The sequence below is a fragment of the Bufo gargarizans genome, chromosome 5 (assembly GCF_014858855.1).
Source record: "Bufo gargarizans isolate SCDJY-AF-19 chromosome 5, ASM1485885v1, whole genome shotgun sequence".
NCBI classification, from domain to species: domain Eukaryota; kingdom Metazoa; phylum Chordata; class Amphibia; order Anura; family Bufonidae; genus Bufo; species Bufo gargarizans.
Window position 1 is genome coordinate 102,122,381 of NC_058084.1, and position 20,704 is coordinate 102,143,084.

General features: G+C 39.8%; 1 protein-coding gene across 2 annotated transcripts in view; it reads left to right on the forward strand.

The window, feature by feature from the left end:
• PREX2 (phosphatidylinositol-3,4,5-trisphosphate dependent Rac exchange factor 2) overlaps positions 1 to 20,704 on the forward strand; it is a 390,423-nt gene that overhangs the window by 139,045 nt on the left and 230,674 nt on the right. For both annotated transcript variants that reach the window (XM_044293224.1, XM_044293225.1), the window contains exons 9-11: positions 8,773 to 8,922; positions 13,303 to 13,447; positions 14,555 to 14,655. In XM_044293224.1, coding sequence (XP_044149159.1) covers positions 8,773 to 8,922; positions 13,303 to 13,447; positions 14,555 to 14,655 — 396 coding nt within the window. The remainder of the gene's footprint in view (positions 1 to 8,772; positions 8,923 to 13,302; positions 13,448 to 14,554; positions 14,656 to 20,704) is intronic.

Genomic DNA, 20,704 nt, shown 5'->3' on the forward strand with positions numbered 1-20,704 from the left:
TATAGTTTCACTGCTACTTTATTAACTTTTTATTGCTCTAGGAGCTTCATCTGTAATACAAATTGCATATTGATGCCTTTAAATGAGCAAATAAATGGCTCTTCTTGCTACACAAAGGATAACAGCAGCTTTGATTGAAACTGTACAAATGGTCTTGATCTCTGACATGCGGTCACTTTTCCAATACAGGCCCTTTAATCTTCACAACTTCATTTCCTTTTATTAAAGAAGGTGGCTGTGATAGGATATAATGGATAACACAATATTTTTTCCGAAAAATGATTAACACTAATGCAACTAATATCATGTTGTAACACAATATGCTTAAATCAATTCTAATAGCTATCCTTCTCATAGCTTGGTTCTTGTCCAGTGATTATTGATCTTTGCTGGTGTTTTTCTATTCTAGATTCTTTGCAATTTAGTAAAGGTAATAAAATACAGGAGATTTATGTAGGGCAAAATGGACATGCAATACAATGGTGGCCGATGGGTACAACGCAGTCTTTCCTGGGTACAGAATAAAAAATCTACTGGGCACCACTAAAACCAACGGCACATGTTGTGTTTTGGGTTATTTTCTTCCCACCAGTAACAGTGCTATTCTGGTTTCTGGTATTGAAGCTTTATTTTAAGGGGTTATCACATGATCAATATAAAATGTTTTAATCAGATATCATCTAATACGACCGTCTCGAACAAACTTAGAACCAGCCCTGTACCTCACATGGATCCAGAGATATCCTCATTCATAGCTCTATTTGCTCTGGTAGATTTATTTCAAGCTGACGGCGTGGGGTGATGGTGGTGGCATGGAAAATTTTAAGACGGGGTGACCCATCTCATGAGTCTCATTCATTAAGTAGGACCTGCTGCTGCCACCACCACAGAAGTAGCTATCATTCACAGTACAACTTGTATTAGTGTGTTGAGTGTGCTTGACCCATCATATAGCATCACAGATGTAGACACCACTTACACAATTGGCACATGTCAATTTCTTAGCTATATGGCTATGTGTGGCGTGCCAGAACTGCAGGGGCTACATGTGAGGTGCACGGTGGGCCGATGAGGGGCCAGTAATAATACAGTTCATCGGTTTACTCACGGTTAGCAGAAAGCCTCCTTGGGCCAGCAGCACAGTGATGAGGAAGACAGCACGAAATCCTCCGGGGCACACTCTGTGGTAGGGAAGCACCAGCCTAGATGGAGGTTGAGGTGCCCTTGATGGCAGTGGTGTTTAGGGTGCTTGTGGCGGCTGGGTCTCTTGGTGGTATTTGTCATGACGCGAGTACCGTTTATGGTTGTACAACCAGTTGTAGAAATATTAAAGAATGAAGTAGACAGTAATAGGATACAACTCACAACTGTTACTGTGGCTAGTTTTAGTTGCGGCATATACATCCAGACAGAATACAGTCTCTTGTTATCTAGAGGAATTCTGTTGATCCACTGGTAATAGGGTTGGCTAGGTTCTGACTTTGCTTCAAGGTCCCTTTTGAACCAGAGTAATTTGGAGAGGTTGCCTGTGGCCAAATAATCCGTCACCTGAATTCCCAAAGGTCTTTGATGCCCGGGTGGTGGCTATTATCCTTTGGTCCTAAGTCTTTCCTTTCTTTGTCCCTTCTTGGACTAGACTTTTACCTGAGCAGATGTGCTTGATCTGCACTCTCTCAAAACTAAAAACTAACTAAACCATAGATCAGACCTGAGCTGGGCTGGATATCCCAGAGTGGTGCTATCCCCATCTAGTGGTGGGATGTATAAAATACACTTGACCAGCCTATGAACAGGGATACAACAGGAGATAAAATGCAAAATGACATGCAATACAGTAATGCAGTTTTTCAGTAATTTTACAGTTCCCACGTGTCCTGAGTCGGACGCTGCATATGTAATTATCTAATAAAAAACACATTGTGAAGCTGGATGATCAATCAGATGACTGCCATAAACCATATTAGTTCACTTAGCCCAAATTTGTCCAGATTTAGGACAAATCAGGATAAAGGCCCCTTTACACAAGCCTAGAATCTGCCAGATAATCTCTAACGTGCGTGCATATGAACGCTCATTAGTCATTATCTGGCGGTATAAAGGTGCCACTGATTACCCAATGGACAAGCAAAACGTCAGGTAATATGCTGTCTAAACAGCCACTGCTGCTGGCAAAAAACTAGTCTATATGGAGACAAGCGATGGCATTAGTGCTCCCTCCTCGCATTCTGTGGAATTGTAATAGCAGCGGTCTCCTTCACGGACAAGCAGGCGATTGCTGGTAAGGAATGGTTACTTCCCGACAATCGCTTGCTAAATTTTCATGTTTAAAGAGATCCTGAGAGCCTTATGTATATATTCTTCTATAAATGCAGTCCATGTATTGCCTCTGTATATGTCCTGTACCATGGATTGCCTCTGTATATGTCATGTACTATGGATTGCCTCTGTATACGTCCTGTACTATGGATTGCCTCTGTATATGTCCTGTACCATGGATTGCCTCTGTATATGTCCTGTACCATGGATTGCCTCTGTATACGTCCTGTACTATGGATTGCCTCTGTATATGTCCTGTACCATGGATTGCCTCTGTATATGTCCTGTACCATGGATTGCCTCTGTATATGTCCTGTACCATGGATTGCCTCCGTATACGTCCTGTACCATGGATTGCCTCTGTATATGTCATGTACTATGGATTGCCTCTGTATACGTCCTGTACTATGGATTGCCTCTGTATATGTCCTGTACCATGGATTGCCTCTGTATATGTCCTGTACCATGGATTGCCTCTGTATACGTCCTGTACTATGGATTGCCTCTGTATATGTCCTGTACCATGGATTGCCTCTGTATATGTCCTGTACCATGGATTGCCTCCGTATACGTCCTGTACCATGGATTGCCTCCGTATACGTCCTGTACTATGGATTGCCTCTGTATATGTCCTGTACCATGGATTGCCTCTGTATATGTCCTGTACCATGGATTGCCTCTGTATATGTCCTGTACCATGGATTGCCTCTGTATATGTCCTGTACCATGGATTGCCTCTGTATATGCCCTGTACCATGGATTGCCTCTGTGGATCTCTTATTTAGAGCTAATGTAACTGCTGCTCTGAGGGCATATATTGCGCCACTGAGTATTGGAAAGTGGCTGCAGAACAGGGCAGAAAATCATTCCTTTTTCTCCCTGGAAACTTACTGCACAAACACACATCTGCTAGGAAGAGGAGAACAGCATGGAGATGGAATATTTAGTCATCCACTTCCTGATAGACTTGCTAATAAATTCTAGAAGAAGCTGATGTTTCCCAGCTTGCATATACCATATGTGACTACATTCTGGCTTCTCCAAGTGAACATGGTTAGCAGTCGTTAATCATATGAAACTAAGTCCGAAAATCCAAAAGCTTTGGAACGTAGTAGTAACCTCTGCTTTTGATCTCTAAAGGACTTAATGATTGTTTACCTGTATGATAGGACATCAATGTCTTATCTGCAGGTTTACCACACTGATCAGCTGTTTCAGAATCGCTCCAGCACCAGAAGTCAGCTCCAAAACCACACAGCTCAGTCCACTGTGCATTGTCTAGAGCTTGTGACTCTTCAATAGGAGCAGCACTGCAGTAACCAGTTCCATCTACTGCATGATGGATGGAATTATGCAGTTCTGGCTCCAACTGTTGGAGCTACTGTAAATCATGTGAGTTGCAGAGTTGGGAGGTGTCAGATCCCTGACGATCAGATATTGAGGCCTATCCTGAGGTTAGAACATCAATATAAAGAAAAGGAATACCTGAAAATTTCCAGACACATCATATCTAGTGTTCAGATCTCCTCCAGTGTCTAAAATAATACAGTGCCCTGACTCCCTATACATGTTTCCATCACTGGAAATGTCAGCATCCAAAAATAAGGTTATTCAAATCAATGAAGCATTACTTATAAAGTTGTTTTCTTGTTGTGAATAGCAGGTGTCTATCTCCAAGGCAGTTTATGAAGTATATTTTTCCTATAACCATAGTGCTGAATGATGGTAACCTCAGTATCTCAAATACTTTCAGGAACATGGCCCGAAAAGCCATGGGTGGGTGTTTCTGACTAAATCATAGACCTCAGTGGTGTCCAGTGACACATTGTGCTCTACCACCATTACTACAGTACCTGTAAATTGTAAGAACCTTATACTGTATATGTCACTAAATATGCCTTTCCAGTGTTGTAGTAGGAGGAAGCTCTTCAAATGCAACTCCGAATATAATTGACCTTTCAGACTTTAGTCTAGATTTACTAATCGGAAAGATGGCGTAAGCTTAGCCAAGCTGTTCAAACCTGCTTCAGATTTATCACAAGAGCTCAGGCTGGATGATAAATCTGGTGCAGGGATAAACTATTGGTTGGGTTACTTTGATACTTTTACACCACAATTGCACAAAAATTTGGGCTAAAAATGGCAAATTTTAGGCCCCACAAAAATAAAAATGTTTTCTGATCTCCTTTAAGGCACTTCTTTGATTTTCCACGTTTTCTGAAGTTGATTGCATTGAAGCTGCAAGGAAATCTGATTCAGGTTTCATGAACTGTTTCCTGTCTTTTCAATCATGCTGGGCTCTCGAATATGTTAGCCTGTTAGCTAATTGGTAAATCTGCTAAATAAAATGAAACTCTGAGTACAAGAGACTCTCCTTTTACTGTCAGGTTCTTACCACCGACCATTTTAATTAGCAGATCTTACTTGCTTCTCTGGGAACTTGCTGTTCTTCACAAATTCATTGAAAACCAAAATACCTAGGTGCTTTCATACTAAGAAAAACCTCACATAATCCTGCCATGTCCTCTTCTTATGTATTGTAAACTTTAGCAAAATATGAACAGAAAGTCCCTGATTTCACTCTTCGTTATTCATTAGCTTTGTACAAAACATGGACATTGGCCGTGTGCGTTTCGCATATTGCAGAACAGACCGTCTTTTTTATAGGTCGTGGGCATGAGTCCTTACAGGAAGAGACGGGCATCAAGTACTGTCTGTGCCACCATTAATTTCTGGTTGAGGCAGGAAGTAGCAGCTTAATATGAGCAAATGGGACAAAGCTCTAATACCCAGCAAAGCCACTACTAAGTATAAGACAGCAATGAAAATGATAAAGAGGCCGTCCTAGCCTGATGCAGCCCCTTCAAACAGTTGATCGATGAGGGTGCTGGGAGCCAGACTCAAACCAGTTTGATATTGATGGCTAATCCAATGAACAGGCCATGAATATTGTAATCCAAGAAATCCCTTGTAATATTAGAAGTAAATATGCATGTGCAAATAGCTTGATCAATGTTGGTAAATTCCCATGCATCACATTTAGGGCATGTTTACACAGCTCAAAACTGCCACTGATTCAGCAGCAGAAATCAGCAATTTTCCGCTGCTTAAAGGGAACCTGTCACCAGTTTTATGGTGTCCTAACTATGGGCAACATAAATAAGTGACTGATTCTCTTAGCAAAATGCTGGGTCACTTTCTTTAGTTGACCCAGTCAATCTGCCAACATCTTATATTGAAAAGCTCCAGCTCATAATGATGAGTCGTGAATATTAATGAGTTCCTGACTTTCCCCGCCCACCTGCTTCTGAGTGATAGTTATTTTCCATATGACTCAGTAGCAGGTGGGCAGGGGAGTGGCTATAGCTCTGAATTAAAAAAAAACGCTGGACTCACTGACATCACGCTGGACTCAAATAAGTTCATTAGCATGTGGCATGTGGCATCTTTGTGTGTATATTATGAGGTAACCATCTGTCAGTCACACCAGTAAGTGAATACATCTAAGGCACTTTTTAGTAGTTAATGATTGCATAAAGGGAACCTGTCATCAGCTTTATGCCGCCCATACCAACGGCAGCATGAAGTAGTGACAGGTGAGTTGATTTCAGCGGTCTGTCATTTAAAAGTTAAAAGTAAGTGGTTGCCGAAAACCAACATCACAATCGTTGCAGACTAGGCCTGGAAAAGAGTCACGGCCACCTGAGAAGAGTCCTGGTTATTCATGACTTCCTGCTCTCCCTGCCCATCTGCTGATGGCTGACAGTCTTCTACCTAGTTTTCTCCCTTTCTCTCTAGGAGAGAACTGCCAATCATCAGCAGATGGTGAGAGAGCAGGAGATTAGGAATAACCAGGACTCTTCTCAGGTAGATTTGACTCTTTTCAAGACCTGGGCTGCAATGATTATGGTGCTGGTTCTTAGAAACCACTTACTGTTAGCTGATGAGTGACACACCGCTGACATCAGCATTTCTGTCACTATTTTATGCTGCCCTCACTGAGCTCAGCGAAAAGTTGATAACAGGTTCTCTTTAATCCACATTCAAAACTCTATAAACAGTTTACCATTGACGTCAATGTAAAAAACTCAACCATGTTCACACCTTGTACAAATGGTAACGTCTTTTTCAGTAGCTGATTTGTAGAAAGCATGAGAAGTGAGATGTTTGAAGCAGATTTAATTGTGGATTCCATTGAAGTAAATGGAGAAGTAGAAAAACCTCAACCAAAAATCTCTTCTAAAAAGCTTATAAAAACTTCACTAAAACCACCAACAACTTAGAAATCTGCCACCAAAAAGTATTTGTTTTCAGCTACTGATTTAGCTACTGATCTGCTATAAATGTTTCTGCTGTGAATTTTGGCCGTGTGAACATACCCTCACAGAAAGTCCTTAGACTGTTCACTTGTTAATTTGTTATGTTACAGCCCTATTTTAAAATGGATAATAGTCTTTTTTTCTCAATCACACACATCTCATGATGATAAACCAAAGTCAGGTTTTCAGAAATTTGTGCAGATTTATAAAAATAAAAGAACTGAAAAATTATATTTACATAAGTATGTAGACCCATGCCTAAAGCACTCAGTACTTTTTTCCATGTATCATCCTTGAGATACAACTTGACCTCTTCTGGTAAATGCAATTGCTTGGACATGATTTAGGAAGGGACCCCAGTCTATAGTAAGATCCCAAAAACATCTGTAGATCTCTAAAACAGGATTGTGTCAAAGCACAGATCTGGGGAAGCGGTGACAAAAATTGCCACAGCATTGGAGATCATGAAGAACACAATGATCACCATCATTCCTACATGAAATACATATGGTTTATGTATAGATTTATTGCTGGACACTGCTTGATAGGCTGTAAACCAAGTAATTATAATTAGAGATGAGTGAATCGAATCCTACCAAGTTGAATTTGATCCGAATTTCAAGATAAATTCGATTCGCCTCGAAGCCGAATTTTCTCGTGCTTCTGTAACACCCCAGAGTGATGTTACCACTTCTGCACCTCGCTACTGTCTTTATTGATCTAACCTCATGTCATCTTATGCATTTATTCCACACTGTGCATTTCTAATGTTATGTAACTGTTCATGTAATGTGCCTGGTTTACAAGCAGGTGGCAGCAAACACGGCAGAGCTATATTTAGATATATTTAGATAGAATGGAACCTTCCATTCCATTCTAACCCCCTTCCTTTGGAGAGAGGTGGGCGAGTCCCACTTTCTTCAGGAAAGTGCCACGGTCTTCCCATGACAGAGGTTAGAAGATCTGAAGATAGATAGAAAGTTCCCTGGCATAACCTAGAGTCAGACTATAGAGAGAAAGTGCAGCTTAAAGAGGAAGCCAAGTTAACTATTCAGCTTATCAGTAGAGCAGAGAGAGTTATTGAAGAAGCCTGCAAGTTTAATGCTAAAGCCTGCTGGAACCAGGACAGAGCTTGAAGATTGTTTTGATGAATGCATATTCAAGTAAAGCTGCTGTTTAACTACATACAATGTCTGGATTCAAGTTATTCTATTATCCCTCAATTATTCCCCCTATTTATTACTTCTGAGCCAAAGCCTGGGGTCCAGCGGTATCCAGGAAGGAGCACCGTGACACATATAAAGAGACATTTTAGGCCGCACTATACCACTCAGCATTCCTACACCTGGGTTACGCGTTATAGTAGGGCCCAAGGGGAAGGCGCCCATTGCACTTCGTGTTAGCAAATCGATTTAACCTGAAATATAGAAGAAGAAAAAATAATTCGTACTTACCTCCTCCATTTGCTCGCGACAGGCCGCCAGCTGCCATCTTGATTGAAGATCTCGGCCGAAATCCCGTGCGTGGTAATGTCATCTCGCGCCGCGTGAGATTTCCCGCCAGATCTTCAAGCAAGATGGCGGCGTTGCGAGCAAATGGAGGCGGTAAGTAAAAATAAAAAAAAATGTTAATTTTACACTGTTTTTACACTCAGATGCCACAATCATGTATTAACACGGCATATAAGGAGTACAATGACAGGGGCGACGCTTTTACAGCTCCCTGTCATTGCACCCGCTGTTTACAAAAAAATGCGCTTCATGACAAAGTAATTCATCATAAAGCAAAAATTTTTGTAAAATTCGCCGAATCAGCCGAATCGAACTTTTCAATAATTCGCTCATCTGTAATTATAATGTTATGTGTTATATCTAAAGGTCTCTTTACATGGGACGACAGAGCAGCAGATTGTCAGGAAGGAAGTGTCCCGACAATCTGATGCTCGTTGGTGGTGCTCGTTTGTGGTCGGCAGTACATTTATACCACCAGATAATCGCTAATGAGTGATCTTTGCAATTCTCAGCCCATGTAAAGGGCCCTTTAGTTATATTATATAGCATTTACCACCTACGTTTTTTACAGAAATGCCGAATGTGCTATTGTCGTCATTGGAATGACATATTTTTGTCTCTTTTAGCCGATTTCCATAGCAGTGGTAATCTTGTAGTCAATGGCTGGAAAATACACAACACAGCGAAGAACAAGTGGTTTGTCTGTATGGCAAAGACACCAGAGGACAAACAGGAATGGCTGGAAGCAATCCTGAAAGAGAGGGAGAAGAGAAAAAGTGAGTACATGCACTTGTCTCAGTAGGAATCAGCAGCGCGTTTCAGGCTCTCACTATTTACAAATCCTTGTTTGCTGTTAGTGGATTCAAACATTCTCATTTACATTAAGAGGCTGAAAACTCTGTGTTTTTTGTTTTATTCAATTTTAGATTTGGCTTCAAAAAACATAAAAGTCCATAGATACCTAACACCTCCTCTCAAAGAGAAGCTTGCTGCAATGGTATCCTGTGTAGACAATACTTAGCAAACTAAATATATCAAGGATAGTCTGTCACAAAAATTTTCCACATTGTATCTGCCTGGAACTCACATAGCCTATTTCACAAGAGCAATATGGATTATGTCAGGATCTGTTTAGGGAAAAACTGATGGTTTTGCTTGCTACTTAAATCAGTTTTGTCTGCAATTGCATTCAGTGTTTGAGTTTGCGAGGATACAATCAGTTTTTGATGCGTTTTTCACTCACGTGAAAAAACAAACTGAAGAATAACACTTAACATCTCTTAGCAACCATCAGTGAAAAATGAATTACATCTGGATGCCTTCACACCTTTTCACACAAGCCCCTTCATCTCTATGGAGCCAAAGCTGATTTACAGTAGCAGCAAAGTGGATGTTATTAAAAATATTTCATCCAGGCTGTCTAAAAAATTTGCAGCTTAAATTGACCAGTGGTGTGAATTGTAAAGGCTATGTACACATTTGGGGGCAATTTTAGTATTATTGCATTTTACTAATTTTGACCTAAAAATCATTTTTTCAATTGGTCTTTATAAAAAATGTTGAACCCTTTTCTCTGTGCAGACTTTGGTTTCTCTAGTAGCAGGCTCACAATTTTCATTCTGTTCCGTCAGGCAGCTCAGCACTCATTATAGCTCAATTGGTATCTTAATGATAAGAATGTGGCTTAAATAAGTGTTTATGACCTTTTAGTAATTTAGAGAAAAAGGTTATTGACTGGTACAAAGTGAAAGTACCATTCACACAGCTAGAAAAACAGTTAACCCTTTGTGACAGAATGGCTTACTATTTTTAATAAAGATTAATTCCAATTTTGTTTTTTGCACAAAGTGAGAAAAATGCATTCATAAAATGAATACTCCCCTAAGGTGTACATAGCCTTTTAAATCCTCAGCCTGCCAATTTAAGCTGTGGATTTCCACCATGGAAATCAATATCTCCAATGGAGAGGGTGAAATCTGCAGCAAACTGCATGGCAGATCCTCAGTAGAATATCAGCTCACGTCAAAATCCACACATCTGGCCATATCTTTAAGTGTTGAGAGGTATTAGGTCTGTCTGTATTGGATCTGTTTCCAGCCCCTGAATATGAACCAGAATACACAGTGGACCTTTGAGCAGCATTGTTCAGTTGTCACATGCATAAAGCAGCCAATGCAATGATTCAATTTGATCGTGAGTTTCCTGATATAGAGGATATGGCGCTAAAAGGAATGTCTGGACCCATACTAGCTCTGCTTGACATGTTTCTTCTGTGTTCCTGTAATTCCTATTTAAGTGCTGTTTTTAAGTATGTGCTTCATTCAGCACAGGATGCAATATGAGTCATTGCTAAAAAAAAATCCTCCTGTAAATAGCACAGCGGTTTTAAACAGTCTCCATAAATGAGGTATGTCCTATGGAAGATCGGATCATTCCACCTACTGCATTCTGCATTGTTAAGCTTCCATCGCGTGTAGTGGCCAGTAAACAATATCCATGGCAACCTAAACAATGGAAATCATATTCTGTAAAATTCCCCCAAGAGCTAGACGCAATTTCGGCAGCCATGTCCCATCTAAATCATTCTGCTGGCTCCAAACAGGACTTCATGTGTGAACTACTTACTTATACCAAAAGAATTACAATGTCTAAGCAATTATTCACATTTGGATTTGACTAGTCACGTTTCAAAAACTGGAATGCATTCAAGCAGTGTAGAAATTTCTGTTGAGATTTTTCCCCATAATTGGAAAAAACTAGCTGACAAATGAGCAAGCAAATTTAGGCTGACCACAAACATGAGACAAGTTTTAAATAAGTGGCCGCATTGACAGTGATGCTTGTCTGAGAGGGAAACTATAAGGCCAGGTAGACTGAAACCCAACGGGTACAATCCCAGTTTCTGGCAGTCATCAGATATATTAACACAAAAAATACACAAAAAAGAAAATAAAAAAATGTGGTGGAGCTTTTGCTTGATTAAAAATGGTGGCACATCTGTGCAGGTTTGTGTGCCAGAACTGAAGTCTACATAAGAAGGTGAGCTAGTGTATATTTCCGGTATAATCTATGCCAATTTCCGGGTGTAGAGCATAATAAATGTGCTGAGCTGGCTATGCTTGGCCCCGTAACGGCCACTCCCTGCCCCAGTGTGCCCACTTTTTGGGAAAGTAATAAAAGTTAAAAAAATTTGCACAAAGCTACTTTGACACTTGCGTTGGTAATTCCGGTATTGAGATTCGGCAAAGGATCTCAATACCAGAATTAAACAAATCCGTTTAGATTTTGCACATCAGGATCCATCCTTTCCGTTAGGATGCGGTTGTGTGAAATCATTTAAGTCAGTGGGTGACGGATCCGTTTTTTAGGCTCCTAAAAACGTATCCGTCACCATTGACTTACATTTCTTTCATTGCTGGATCCGTTTTTATGACCGGACACTAAACCGCAGCTTGCAGCGGTTTGGTGTCCGGTCACAAAACAAAATGCTAAAGAAAAGGAAGACATCCTGATGTATCCTGAACAGATCTCTTTCCATTCAGACTAAATAGAAATGTTTTTTTTTCGGTATTGAGAACCTGTACCGGATCTCAATACAGGAAAGCAACAACACTAGTGTGAAAGTAGCCTAAGCAGGGTATATAACAATTTTTTTTAAATCCAGTTTTCTGGCATACAGGGGTTGTTAAATGTTCCCTATGTGACTATTATTAGGACTATTACATACAATTTTACTGATGTGGTATTATACTGGGAAGAGGGCTGTGCCAACCTTAGGCCTCTTTCACACGAGCGTTGCGCGTGAGGGCCGGACAAGATGCGGGTGCGTTGCGGCAAAATGCGCGCTAGTGCAAAGTGTTTTTTAATGTGTTTTGCACGTGCGTGAGAAAAATTGGCATGTTTGGTACCCAGACCCAAACTCGGACTTCTTAACAGAACTTCAGGTTTGGGATGGTGTTGTGTAGATTTTATTATTTTCCCTTTATAAAATGGTTATAATGGAAAATAATAGCATTCTTAATACAGAATGCTTAGTAAAATGTCCATTGAGGGGTTAAAAATAATAAACAAATTTAACCCCATCCACTTGATCGCGTAGCGGATCTCCTCTTCTGTCTACATTCTTTAGGACCTGGCTAAAGGATCTTTGATGACATCACTGCCCTCATCACATGGTCCATCACATGGTCCATCACCATGGTGATGGACCATGTGATGAGCACTGTGATGTCATCAAAGGTCCTTTAGCCAGGTCCTGAAGAAAGTAGAAAGAAGAGGAGATCCGCTACATGATCAAGTGGATGGGGTAAGTTAAATTTGTTTATTATTTTTAACCCCTCAATGGACATTTTACTAAGCATTCTGTATTAAGAATGCTATTATTTTCCCTTATATCCATGTTATAAGGGAAAATAATAAAGATTAGGTCCCCATCCCGATCGTCTCCTAGCAACCATGCATGCAAATTGCACCGCATCCGCACTTGCTTGCGGATGCTTGCGATTTTCACGCAGTCCCATTCACTTCTATAGGGCCTGCGTTGTGTGTGAAAAACGCCCAATATAGAGCTTGCTGCGATTTTCACGCAACACACAAGTGATGCATGAAAATCACTGCTCATGTACACAGCCCCATTGAAGTGAATGGGTCCAGATTCAGTGCGGGTGCAATGCGTTCACCTCTCGCCCGTGTGAAAGGGGCCTTAGTCTTCCTTTTGAAAAATAGAGTAGCTACAAATAAAACCAAGATTAGACTGAATGATGTTTTATTGTTACCTTTAACCAGGGTGCAGTACCATTTTCAATGCATTTGCCTTCATGTTTAATGTATGCAGGATCTACAGTACTACATCCCAAAAAAGACTAGAGGCTCATACTGTACCTGAATGTTCCCCTAATATTATATAGAGGCGCATGCTATTCTACAGTAGAAGTATCACGTTTATTGAAGAATAAAGTGCCATAAGGAGGTGAAAATACAGCTCCTTAATGTGGAACCTTAGGGACTGTGTGTGCCACCATACACCTTACAATGTGCATTATATCAAAGCAAGATGGCGACTGTGGTGACAGTAGTGGTTTTCATAGACTGAGTGACATGTGTGAACTGATTCAGATACAGCAATCGGTTAATGGTGGTTTATGGGGTCCTCACAGGTCTGACACTAGGTATGGAACAGGACACCTGGATGATGATATCAGAACAAGGAGAAAAACTTTACAAAATGATGTGTAAGCATGGAAGTCTTATCAAAGATCGGAAAAAGAAACTGACAACGATCCCAAAGTGTTTTCTTGGCAGGTAAAAATGTAACCGTAGATCACAATCGCCATGTATTCATTTACATTTGTATGTGTGATTTGTCAATTTTCCTTTATAATACTAATGGGGTCATTTATCAGACTGGTATAAAGTAGAACTGGCTTAGTTGCCTATAGCAACTAATCAGATGGCACCTTTCAATATTCAAAGGAACTGTGAAAAATTTAAGTTGAAATCTGATTTGTTTCTATGGGCAACTAAGCCAGTTCTACTTTACACCAGTTTTATAAATCTCTCCCTAAGTCCTCTTTCACACAACCGTTTTTTTTTTCCGTTTACGGGCCGTTTTTTGCGTTCCGTATACGGAACCATTCATTTCAATGGTTCCGTGTGCATTCTGTTTCCGTATTTCCGTTTTCCCGTTCCGTTGAAAGATAGAACATGTCCTATTATTGCCCACAAATCACGTTCTGTGGCTCCATTCAAGTCAATGGGTCCGCAAAAAAATGGAACACATACGGAAATGGATCTGTATGTCCGTATCCATTCCGTTTTTTGCGGAACCATCCATTGAAAATGTTATGCCCAGCCCCATTTTTTTCTATGTAATTACTGTATACTGTATATGCCATAAGGAAAAACGTAATGAAAAAACTGACCGGAATCGGCAACAAAAAAAGGAACAACGGATCTATGAAAAACGGACCGCAAAATACTGAAAAAGCCATACGGTTGTGTAAAAGAGGCCTAAGTGTTGTGTTTTGCTTGTTTTGTCTGATTTGATTTATTTATTTTTTATTTTTTTCAAATGGTTCCTTAGAGTGAAGCCAAGACAAAAATAAAATGTAATATTATTAGTATGACAAAATATTAAAGAAGATTTCCACTAAGTTTGGTAACTAAGTTTTATTTACTTGCAAAGATGTTTTCTTGGGGCAGCTATTTTAGCTTAAATTGAAATCAGGAAGTTCAACCGTATAATCTGTCTCTATTTTTATGGACAGTCCAGATATTTGTGGATGGTGGCATCCATGGTCATAATTCTAATGTATGTAGTCACCTGAGCTCATAGCAGTAAGTGATAAATGTATAAGAATGAACAATTTCTGGAGTTGCTTCTTCATTTTTTTTCCTGGTTCCTTGCAGTGAATTTGTGGAGTGGCTACTGGAAATTGGAGAAATTCACAAACCAGAAGAAGGTGTTAACCTTGGCCAAGCTTTACTGGAGAATGGAATAATTCATCATGGTAAATAGAGCATTTAAAGACACATTTTACCTCAGATAAAAGCCTCATATTTCTTGTACATAAAAAGTCATAGTAAAAGGTAATATGTACAAAGTACAGTATTAAGTTCAAAGTGCAATAAAAATATAATAAAAGGAATCACTATGTTCTGCTTTTAGTCCAAATCCATACCGTTTGTTTAATTTCATTGGGTAGAGACCACACATATGTAACCCCCTCTCTTACAGAGATTGAAACGAAACCATCTTGTCCCGGAACTTGGTGTGAATCCCAGCTATTGTACTACCTCCAATTAATGATGTCTGCTCTTGAGACGAGAGGCCCCCATAAATATTAGTTGGTTTGACGATCGTGTCGAAATCGGGAGGTTGACTGAAATGAATGTATGGCTAGCTTAAAGGAAATGCATTTTGTTTAAATCAAGACTTTATGTTTACCCTTTCTACCCTGGAGTTTGTTTTGACTTAGCATTTTTGTTTTTCGCTCGCCACCTTCCCAGAGCCATCATTTTTTTCTTTCTGTTCACATAGTAAGCTGTATTTTCCAATGCCACAATTTAATATTGCATAGAATGTAGTGGGAAGTGGTAAAAAAATTCCAAAGGTGCAATTGGGAAAAAAACGCAATTTTGCAACAGTTTTACATGTTGTTTTTTTTACAGCGTTAATTATGCGGTAAAACTGACTTGTGATCTTCATTCTCCAGGTCAGCAGGAATCCGCCAATACCACATATGTATACTTTTCCTTGCGTTTTGATGCTGAAAAAAAAAAAAATATCTTGAAAGAAAATTATAATTTTCTTGCTGTCATATCCTGACCACTATAACTTTTTTGCAGTTATGTGTGCAGAGCTGATTTTTTGAGAGGCGATGTGTACTTTTCATTGATACCATTCTGGGGTGTGTACGGATTTTTGATCACTTTGTATAAAAAATTTTTGTGGGAGGAGAAGCGACCAAAAAATTTTAAATCAGCAATTTTCACCCTTTTTTTCATTTCACCTTTTTCTGTATGGGATTAATACTTTAATATTTTGATAGTATGGGCATTTATGCACTCAGTGATACCCATGATGTGTATTTTTTATTCTCATTTTGGGAAAAGAGGGTGATTTGAACTTTTATAAAAAAAATATTTGTAAAAACTTTATTAATTTTTTTTTACACATTTTTATAGTTCCCATGGGGAACTATAACAATCAAACATCTGATTGCTATTATCATATACTCCAATGCACTTGCATTGTAGTCTGTAAAGTTTTACTACTTTCCAATGGAGCCCTATTACAGAAAAAAGGGCTCCATAGGAAACACTATTCACAAAGACAGGGGCTGCTGCACACAAGCTCCGACTCCTCCAATCGCCACACAGGGGAGCCTGAGCATAACTGGAAGCGCCACTTCCGGTTTTCAGCGCACTCAGATGCCGTAGTCAGGTTTGACCACGGCATCTAAGGGGTTAAATTTCCACAATCGGCATTACCGCCAGTTGTGTAATTAGCCGCCGGTGACTGTTGTAGGAGTGGGCGCCATCTTTAAAAACCTGACATATGACGTAATAATAGTACGTCACATGCCGGGAAGGGGTTAAACATATTTTGTAGAATCTATGGTGATTTGCTTTTACTTTTTTCATGTTCCTATATATATTTTAAAAATAATCCTAAAATGATGCATTAGTCGCATTAGATAATAAGCCTAAATATGTCAAGACTCCCTGTTCTTTGACAACTGCCATATGGGCCATAGACACAATGGTCAGGAGCAGACCTCATTGATTTCTATGGGAGAGTTTTCTGGGCATGTTCTGTGACCTGAGCAGTGGTCAGGAGGGAGTAGATAATGTCACCGCCAGATATCTGAGAAGCTCTGAGAGACGTTCTTCAGAACCTCCTGCTTGAGGTTCTTTTGTTTTGCTTTTGTTTTGTCATCTCGTTTCCCTCTCTCAGCTGTCATCTAGTTGCACTGATTGCATCCCTTTAAATCCCCTCCCATACTGCATCACTTTGCGGTTTATACAACTTCCTGGAGTGTGTGCATGCTGGATGCTGCAACTGATGCTTCTACAGATAAGTCTGTTCATTTATTTGTGTTTTCCTGTTTGCTTGATCCTAGGTGACCCTGACTCCCTCCGTATTAAGTGTAGGGAGCCGGTGGTCGTGTCCCCTCACTATTATAGGGTGTTCAGGTGTCATACAGTCGAGGCACGAGGGCATGCAATTATCTATCATAGAGATCTTTGCATGGGCTGAGAAGTCAGGGAGAGTGCTAGGGCTTTTACAGGGCTCCCCCTTATGTTCCTTAGTTTGGGATCAAGTCAGTCGGATCTTCATTTGTTGTCTTCTAGTTTTCTGCAACACCATCCGTGACATTATAAACCGCCACAACCGTCTTAAGCATGGATCCGGTTTTACTCTTGACTGAACGTATGCAGGGTCTTTCACTGGAGGTAGCAGATCTCCGTAAAACCGTATCTCAGTTTCAGGTGACCGGTTCAGCTTGCGTTCATGGAGTTTGTTCTGAGCCTAAGATCTCGCTTCCGGATACGTTCTCCGGGGGTAGTGAGAATTTTATTCGTTTTAGAGAGGCTTGCAAACTCCATTTTTGCCTACTTTCCCATTCCTCTGGTGATAAGGAGCAGAGGGTGGGATCATCATCTCGCTGCTCAGGGATAACGATCAGTCTTGGTCCTTTTCACTACCGGTGGGGGCACGGCCCCCCCGATCCGTGGAATAATTTTTTGTAGCCCTGGGTCAGATATATGATGATCCGGATCGTATTTCTCTGGCTGAATCTAGACTGCGTCTTTTATGCCAGGGTAAACAGTCCGCAGAGATATACTGTTCAGAATTTTGGAGATGGGCAGCTGATTCTGGTTGGAATGATGCTGCACTCCGAAGTCAATTTTGCCATGGTCTTTCAGAGGGATTGAAGGATGCATTTGCCTTTCATGAGAGACCTGCCTCCTTGGAGTCTGCCATGTCTCAGGCTGTTTGTATTGACAGGCGTCTTAGAGAGAGGAGAGAGATCACTCCTTCCTGTCATATTCAGTCCAAGGACAGTGGATCTGTCTCAATCAGTGCAACTAGATGACAGCTGAGAGAGGGAAACGAGATGACAAAACGAAAGCAAAACAAAAGAACCTCAAGCAGTAGGTTCTGACGAACGTCTGTCAGAGCTTCTCAGATATCTGGCGGTGACAGATAAGCTGTGATATCATCTATTGTGAATGGTGGATCCTGTTTTATCTATACAAAGGTGATAGCTCTCGGTGTAATTCTGCCTGAGATGATAATGAGATTGCTCCTGGAAAACTACCTGAACAGAACAGGAAGTCTCAACATATCATTAAGCCTAGTGGCCAGTGTGAAAACTGCACTCTTTTTATATATATATATATATATATATATATATATATATATATAGGCTTGAAAAAGGCTCGTGCATGAGCCGAAACGTTGCCATCTACATGGGTGAATAAACACCACTATCTTTTACCTGGAGTGCTGTCCGTGTTTCATCTTTATTTGACGGGGTAAGCTGCTACATCCCTGGACCTAGCACCCTTCCTGTTTTTTTCTGGTGTCGCCATCATTTTTCCTTTTATATATATATATATATATATGTATATTTTTTTTTATATATATATTTTTTATATAGTGACATAGAAAATTAAAACAAAAAATGCAAAAGAAAATATATTAAAAACTTTATTTAAACAATAGATCATATTCTGGGGACACATTCCTTTTAAAGCTACCATTTGTATAGATCCATAATAACAGTTACCAACTAATAGGTGTCATAGATCATGCTGTCTTAGATCTTATTGCCTTTCTATAAGTTGGCCAAAGCTCAGAGTATTCCGCCCCTTGGCATAGCTAAAGATGACCATCATTGTATAAGTCTGTACAGTCTGGTAAGTTGGATCCTGTATGGCAAGAATTTGAAAGACTAGTGTTTGTGAAGATGTCTAGAAATCTGTAGAAGCAGATGTATAAAAGTATGACAACAAAGATGGTAAAACTACTTACTGTATCTATGCTTTCAACATTTAAAATGCAGTGTGCACAAGGGTTATAAATACCTACACAACAGCTTAAAGGGGTTGTGTCACTTAAGCAAATGGCATTTATTATGTAGAGAACGTTAATACAAGGCACTTACTAGTGTACTGTTATTATGCATATTGCTTCCTTTGCTGGATTCATTTTTCCATCACATTATACACTGCTTGTTTCCATGGTTACGACCACCCTGCAATTCATCAGTGGCGGTCATGCTTGCACACTATCAGAAAAAGCAGTGGCCTATGTGCGCTCCCACGGTCCCAGCCACCAAATAGGCTAGTGCTTTTTCCTATAGTGTGCAAGCATGACCTCCACTGATGAATTGCAGCATGGTTGTAACCATGGAAACAAGCAGTATATAATGTGATGGAAAAACGAATCGAGCCAGCAAAGGAGGCAATATGGATAGCACATTACATTAGTAAGTGCCTTGTGTTAACTTTCTCTACAAGATAAATGGCACTTGCTAAAGTGAGACAACCCCTTTAATGGCTCGCTGCATACCAAAAAAATTATGTAATTCTAAAAGGCTTTGCATGTTTTTATGAGCTGTCTTGATAAGAGCCTCGCTGGTTTACAGTCTAATACATTCATTATTTTAGCAGAGCTTTCTTTTCCACTTGGCTGATGTTTTAATGGACGCAATATACAAATATTTTGCAATGTAATTGCTTTTATCTAGAGGTTGGTGCAGTCTACTGAAGTGAAGCTAATCACAGTTTTGTTTCGTCTCTGAAATGTTAATTAATACCGTCTTTGTTAGGTGTGACTACCTTCATCATTGTGTTTCCTGGTATATAACAAACATGACAATTATATATGACAAGGCTGAAGGCATATACTGTTATTAATGTTCCCACAATGCTTCACGCTTCACTGGGTAAAGAATAATGTGTCTATTAAATAACAGTTGTTCAAATGTTTTCGGTATCACAGCGTATTTGACGGCACACCTTTTTCTAAAGAAAAATTGATTATAAAAAGGCCTTCTTAAAAGCAGATCCAGGGCTCTTTGCCATCACATAACTCACCACAGAGGTCATAGTTTCCATATCTTGTACTGATGAAGACCAATAAGTCCAAAAGAACCTTGTATAAGTTGACATAAATTATCATGACAGGTTTGATGTAAAGTTGTAGAGAGTAAGACATGAGGAAAATTCAAAGCATAGTACTACATGACATATCATTAACATATCATTCTTCGTGGAAACAAAGAGTAGTTTCCCCAGGCATACAATATTCATGCATAATTTTTTTGGGTCTCCCTAATCATAAATAGCACCCGAAAAAGAACCTCACAAGGCAAGTCACCTAAGTTTCCATTGAGGCATTTCAGGTCTCTGTGGTTCATATGATTTTGATTCAAATAGTGAAATAAAATTTCTAAAGGTGATATATGTTCAGCTGAACAGCATAGAGCTATAATTATACCTACCTGCTGCTGCACAGCAAGTAAACAGTAAGAAGAACACAGAAGCAATGTGAGAGCTGCATTATTTTCACACAGCAAATTGGCAGAGATGCCTTCTTGCCTTTTAAACATGCTTATGTAGCAGAGAACAAAGAATAGCTAAGCACACTTTTGTACTTCTCTATCTCTCTCTTATTGATTTGGAACAAATTGATTTGTTCCCCCCAAAAAAATGGTGAACTTCAAGTGAAACAAATCTTGTCTGGTTTGTTCATCTCTACTGGCCATGTATGTCTCTTACACAGCTCTTGTACAGGGATGGCTCGGATAAACGAGCATGGATCTGTTTTTAGAAGAAAGAAGCCTTGTTTTCTAATCTTGTGCAAACCCTTTAAGAATCTACATTGGGGGAATCCCCATTCAAATACTTCATTTCCATGGTGAACAGCAGTTCCCCTTATTTTCTAATTTTTTACTTTTGTTTAGTGTATCACCCTTGACAAGTTTGATGTAAAGTTGTAGAGAGTAAGAAATGAGGAAAATAGGAAAATTCAAAGCCTAGTAC